Source organism: Vigna unguiculata, chromosome 5 (assembly GCF_004118075.2).
Source record: "Vigna unguiculata cultivar IT97K-499-35 chromosome 5, ASM411807v1, whole genome shotgun sequence".
NCBI lineage: Eukaryota > Viridiplantae > Streptophyta > Magnoliopsida > Fabales > Fabaceae > Vigna > Vigna unguiculata.
Window position 1 is genome coordinate 45,872,512 of NC_040283.1, and position 7,036 is coordinate 45,879,547.

The 7,036-nt window shown below is 28.3% G+C and overlaps 1 protein-coding gene across 1 annotated transcript; it reads right to left on the minus strand.

Moving 5' to 3' along the window:
- Positions 1 to 2,042: 2,042 nt before the first annotated feature.
- Positions 2,043 to 6,021, minus strand: LOC114183758 (cyanogenic beta-glucosidase-like). The gene is made up of 14 exons (XM_028070886.1): positions 5,730 to 6,021; positions 5,417 to 5,547; positions 5,190 to 5,259; positions 4,968 to 5,026; positions 4,777 to 4,852; positions 4,585 to 4,671; positions 4,398 to 4,485; positions 4,068 to 4,320; positions 3,495 to 3,610; positions 3,193 to 3,413; positions 2,864 to 2,895; positions 2,662 to 2,764; positions 2,422 to 2,533; positions 2,043 to 2,345 (listed from the first exon to the last, which is right to left on the minus strand). The coding sequence occupies exons 1-14, from the start codon at positions 5,998 to 6,000 to the stop codon at positions 2,171 to 2,173; spliced, it is 1,794 nt and encodes a 597-aa protein (XP_027926687.1). The 5' UTR covers positions 6,001 to 6,021; the 3' UTR covers positions 2,043 to 2,170.
- Between the last annotated feature and the right edge of the window lie 1,015 nt (positions 6,022 to 7,036).

A 7,036-nucleotide genomic window follows, 5' to 3' on the forward strand; every position in this document is an offset into this window, starting at 1 on the left:
TTTTCTGGAAATAAGAAGTTCTGTACTTCTGCAATAAGGGAGAACAGAACGTAGATAAGGAAGCGCGTCTGTACGAAGTGGTCATTTTCATTATCCACCACACAGTGCCAAATGAGATTAATAATGATATCAGAGATATTTCAAAATGCGTTTCAATTTAGGAGTTAATTTCGTTTATCATAAATTCGAGTTGAGTTAAGTTGAAAAAGTTAATTTTTTAAAGTGTGTTGAACTTAATATAATTCACTTAACTCACCAACATTATTTTATAATTTTTTTATAATTTTTAATAATTATTTACAATTTTTAATTATATAGGTTCAATTTTATATTTTTAAATATTGGAATGTTGTTCAATAATATTTAAATAGTTTAAATGTTTAATTAATTTGATTGCGAAGTTATATACGTTAATACTTTATAATTTTTACAGTAAATTATTCAATCAACTCTCTCATAAACAAAATTTTATAAATTAGCATGACAAAAATGTGTAATTTTTTATTTATATTATTTTAAATATTATGACATAAAATGTGTAATATTAGTCATGTTTTCTTGGACTATATGGACATTTTTTTAGAAATAATTTATCATATATCGGTGATGAGCATGATAAAGACATTTGTTTTTGTCATCTCATGAATTACTTAAAAAAATATTTAAATATATGAATACCTAAAAATAAATACATAAATAAATTGAGCTGAATTGTAAAATTTTTGGCTCACCATAAAATGAACCGGAAGTTGGAGTCCTTCTTAACCTTGTTCGTGATAAGCTAACCGGTCTGACATATCTAAACGATATCTACTTACTAGATACAAATTTCAAGAATTTGAAATTATAAAAATATGAGAAATGTTTCTCATATTTTGGTGAAGGGATGGTTCCAAAATAAACACCAAAAAGTCTTTAATTAGAAAGAACGTAGGTGTCAGGATGATGATGATGATATGCGAATGTGGATAATCAGCTATTAATGACAAATAACACACTCCAAAGATAATGTTTTTGTGGTGTCTATTATCTGCAATGGATTCCTTATTAGGGATTCTTTGCAAGAACACGGTGTAAATTTTATTTATATTTGAGAATATGACTTCATAATAAAAAAGTTATATTTATTAAAACTAATGAAATGTTAATTATGTTTAGTGACTGTGATTTGGTTGATTATGGACAGATTTATTGAGCTTAAAATCTGTAATTGGTACTTATGATATATATTTAGATTGTTTATAGTTGAATCAAATTGCATGGGTTTTCTTGGAATAAAATTTATCATGTTTCAAGAGTTTGGGAGGATTATGGGAAGAATTAAAACACACTGTTTGTAGAATCTTAAGAGATTATGACAGAAAATAGTTATTCACAATCAATACAATCAATTTCATGAAAATATTAATATTTTCAATAGTCATAAGGATATTTCTATAGTAACTATTGGTATTGTGCACGTTTCTCTTGCATTGATGTTTGATAATTTATTTATTTTTGTATTTCGATTTAATTTTAATTTGTTGCCTGTTAGTGCCTAATTAATCTGTGATTTATCTATCGTTTTTCCTAAAAATAGTTCTTTTTATTTAGGAGATTGTACGTATTGTCTCCTTCATTTTCGATTTCTTCACCAAATAATTGTGTTTTTATTTCCTCTTATATTGATACAAATGTTTTTCAAAATATTATTACTGCAAAAATGTGGGTATTTGACATTCAAGGACATGTTTTAGATAAAGTCCTTCAACTTTTTAGCAATGACATTCATTTTTTTATCCCCTATAACTTTTCTATTTTCAATTTTTAAACTGGTTCTCTTATTAAATTAAAGAGAGTATATTTTATTTCAGCCAAGTAGGTGTCTTAATATAAATTTGAATTATCTGTTAAGTTTATTTATATCATTTTTCTATTGTGCTTTTATAATATATTGATTATCATTAAAAAAAATATTTAAAATACCATTACACAGAAATATGACAGATAAAAAATTAAACGAATATGTTCTCTTCTCAAATAAAAAAACAACCAGGAATTAATTTACTAAACAAGCCACATTTCAGTAATAAAAAAGCATTACATTAATAAAAAGTTTAACAGCTCCCACACAAATTTATTAATAGGCAACATTACATAAGAGATTATCTTCCAAACTCTTGCAATCATCTCATGCTTTTTGAAGAAAATTTTTAAACCACTTTGCTGAAAGTTTGGGATATCGCTTCAACTTATTTTTCCTGTCCACATAGTTTAGTCCAAATCCTATCAAATACCCATCTCTCCATTCAAAATTATCCAAAAGTGACCATGCGAAATATCCTTTTACATTTACGCGACCATCCCTTATAAAGTCAATAAAAAAAATATTTAAATTAGAGTTAGAAACAAATTTAAAATATGTAAAAATTAAATCATTACCTTATTGCTGAAAGTAGATAATAGAGATGACGATAGTAAAAATCGATTCTATAAACATCTATAAGAGATTCCTCAAGTGTATCGTGTTCTTCACCTATGTCATTGCCTCTTCCTATAAATTAAAAGTAATATATACATCAACATGTTAAAAGAAATATCTATATTGAAATTCCACATTTTGAATAATTTTGTCAAAATATTTTCTTTAAAGACAATAAAAATTGCTTTTGGTATAGTTACCATTTTCAGTTATATAAATCAAAGGATCGTTGTACTCTTTTTTGGTATAGAGCAACAACTTTTTAATTCCTTTGGGGCAAACATATAACCAATCAGAAGCCGTCTGCAAATATAAATATAAAGTTATATGAAATAAAATAATAATAATAATAATAATATTAGTATGAACATAAAATTTGACAAAAATCATAAATATACACACCGGTACACCTATGAGAACACCATTGCGTTGAGCTGGGCATTGAAAACAAAAGAAAATGTTATATCAGGAAATTGAACATATACATAATTTATACGAAAATCATATATTAATTACTAAATTTTTACAATTTTTTTTTATAATATGAGATAACATTTTTTAAGTGATTTTGGAATATTAAAAATAAAAAAAATAGTAAAATAGAGAACCACTTAAAAAATGTTATATAAAATTATAAAAAAAAGTTGTCAAAATTTAATAATCAAAATATCAATTTTCATTTCTAATAGACATTCCCAATTTACATGATTGAAAGATAGAAGTTTACTCACTTGAATAAATGACATTGGGATCTGTACTATAACTACGTTTAGATTCTGGTTGAACAGAAGGATTATCCGCAACGCAAACAGTGGTGTAATAGTTTATTCCAATAAAATCATATGAGTCAGCAAGAAGTTTTGATTCATGTTTTGAGAACTCTGGTAATCGATTACCAACTAGATAACGCATGCTCTTTGGATATTTTCCTGTTGTCAATGGTTCCATGTACCTGTAAGTAATCATTGTTACATATCAAAACATGTTCTCTTCGACTATTAATGCATATTCTGGTGCAGAGTTAAGCACTTACCACCCAAACATGAAGTCAAGTGCACGTTTGGCGGCGTCTTTATCTGATTCAGAGTCTGTTTGTGGCTCATACCAATGAGAAATAAGTGTTATGCCTATCATTCCTTCTTGATATTCCTGTGTAAAGTGTTTTTAATCTTAAAAAGGTAGAAGTCTCACATCGATGATAAAAAATAAGATCAATTTATAATATATAACGGATTATAAATCTCATCTTACAAATTGATTTGATTTTGTAAAATTACTTTAGGTTTAAAGTTTATTTCTGTCAGAAGTCTCACATTTACTAGAAATAGACAATTTCATTATATATATATATATATATATATATATATATATAAGTGGGATATAAACCTCATTTTACAAGTCGATTTTGTGGGGTTGAGTTAAACTTAAAGTACACCTCCTAATAATATATAAGTAGGATGCAAACCTCACCTTACAAATTGATCTTATGAAATTGAATTAGGTTTAAATTGATCTTATGGAATTGAATTAGGTTTAAAGCTCGTTTCCTGACGACTTATTAATAAAAAAGAGATAAACGAGAGTTTCTAATCCGGTCTAAACAAACCTGAAATTTTCTGTACTCTTCTACAGCGGCTGCATGAGAAAGTAGTAGATTATGTGTAACTATATATGGTTCTCTTCCTGAGTCACCACCGAGGCAAGTTGGATCTTGCCATTCAGAGCATCGAGCTGGTGCAAACGTCCCAACTGCGTAACCATTGTTACTGTAAGACCATGGCTCATTTAGAGTAATCCAATGTTTCACCCTGTTTCCAAAGTTTTTGAAACAAACTCTTGCATAGTCTCGGAAATCATCTCTGAAAATCAAGAATACAGCAAAGTCATTTTTTGAACAATTATTATGCAAATATAAAATAAATTTTGTACAACTTACACAACATGATGAGATAAAAAACCTCCATACTCCTCTTCTAAAGCTTGGGGAAGATCCCAGTGAAAAAGTGTGACATATGGTTTTAGACCTGCGACATTAATATTTAAATCAATGAAAGAAAAATTATATATTATAAGATGTAAATTTTAACGAAGAAAAACCAAGAGAGGAAAACATGGACACTGACCGTTGTCTATCAGATAATCTATGAGGCGATTGTAATAATCGATTCCTGCTTGGTTTACACCCTCCTCGTATGGACCCACCTTTCCATCTATATATCAATCATTTTTAAAAGAAGATTGAAAAATCATTAACAATGAAAGATCCAACAACAGTAATAATAATCAGAATAATAACTCATCAACTTCTATCTCACTTGGTACTATTCTAGACCATGATATGGAGAATCTGTATGCATCCAGATTCATATCCTTCATTATCTGAATATCTTCCTGTTATATAAATGTAAAACAACGTCCAAAAGTTTAATTAATTGTTTTTGATGAAGAAAAATAATTGGTTTCCTCATTCATCCTTCACTGTAATCATTAAGAAATTGGACTTTACCCTGTAGCGGTGATATTCGTCAACTGCTACATCTCCATTACTTCTATCCCTTATCCTCTCTGCAAGTATTAAATGTTTACAATCAGATATTATCTACCATTTTTATTAAGTTTCATATGTATAATTTTTGAAAAGCATAGAAACAAATATTTTTTAATATTAAAAAAATAATTTATAATCGTCTTAATTGGATTTATATTTAGGAAGGTAGAAAAAAAAAACCTGGATATCTGTGGGTGAATGCATCCCATATACTTGCTTTTCTTCCATCTTCAAACGCCGCTCCTTCGTACTATAGGTATATATATATATATATATATATATATATATATATATATATATATATATATATATATCAACAACACAACATAATGGTATGAAGTTAAATACGTTGAAATCTCAAACAGTTTTCTCGTAAAAGATTAAGAAGAGATATATTATGAGGATACCTGGTATGCCGCTGATGCTGTCCCGAAAACGAAGCCCTTGGGAAAACTGGTTCGATTGAGAGAAAGAGCTTCGACAACGGATGCAGGATATTCCTCAGAGCTTATTGAAGCTGGTAATGTGGTAATAAATGCTACAGTACCCAACAAAATAAAGTGGTTACAAGCGATGTTGAGTCATTATTATGAGACTCTGATTCTGCTTAATGCAGTAGTGATACAGTGCAAAATAGGGTTTCTAACAGTGTTTGTGTTATAAATAATAAACATGCAAAGAAAGGATTGCTTATGGAGGTGATGAGAGTAAAACAAATACCAGGTTGGTCGAGAGAGAGTTCTGCATCATCAGCAGCATTAGCAGGTGATACCTTAGCGCCTGCAGCAGCGGCGCCGCCGATGAGCGCAGTGCCGAGGGCCAATCTGCGAGAGACATGGCTAAGAGTGGTGACTTCACCCTCTTCCACATCCTCCTTCTGTGCGTTGCACACAATGTGTTTTCGTTTGGTGCTTCCCACTTCCCAGTGTGGCCAAACTCTAACAGGAGTGCTTAGAGCATGGAGCTGCAAGAAACCTTGTGTGTAAGCCATTCTTCTCAAAACACAAATTCTTCACACTCTTTTTCCTCTCAATGAGCCACTATATATAGAGTTTATTGTTAGAAGTGAATTTCCCAACTCAACCCTGCATGTATAATGGGTGGTCCTAAAGAAGATGGAACAAAATAGAATACCAAATCTCGTTAGAATAAGCTTTATTATTATATTTATTATTATATTAAGAGGTGAATTTTAAATTTATTGAATTTCACAAAATCAACTTGTATAGTAAATAAGAATCACTTATATATTATGAAATTATCTTATCACTTATATATTATGAAATTACCTTATTACTATTCAACTAGGAACTTTCAACATTTATCACATGCACAAGAATCCTTTGCAACAATTACAAATTTTGATGAATCATGCTAGAAAACTTTGACAAATTAATTTAAAAAAGATATTGTTGAAGATCTAACATCGACTATAAATAAGACGATTTCATAATATATAAATAAATATAAATTTTAGTTTATAAATCAGTTTTGTAATATTGAATTAAAATTAAAATTTACTTCTTAACATTAACAAATATATTTTATTTATTTTTTCGTTGTATAAATAGTTATAGAGAAAGTTAAAATGTTATCAAATTACATGTTTAAGTGAGTTATTGTTTACTTAGATTGGATTTTTTTACGTGGATAAGGGAATTGTGGTTCTCATTTATTACACGTGACACCACACTATATATTCTCTTGCTTAAACTTTTTTAATAAAGTATGTTTTTGTACTCACCGGTTATAATATAAAATAATAATGTATTATATCTTTTTTTAATATAAAGAAATCGTGTTTCATTAAAATCACAATTTGATCTTAATATTTTTGTTGTATGTAGTGGTTTGGAGTTCTTATAAATATATAGTTTATTGACATTAGTTAGTTATCAGATTTTTGAAACTTGAAAGAACACTAATTGATGAAGATTAATTTATTTAATTTTTAACCCATTAGTTGAATTGCTATATTAAAATTGTTGTAGGTAATATTATTAAGTGACATTAGTTATCCTATAGTA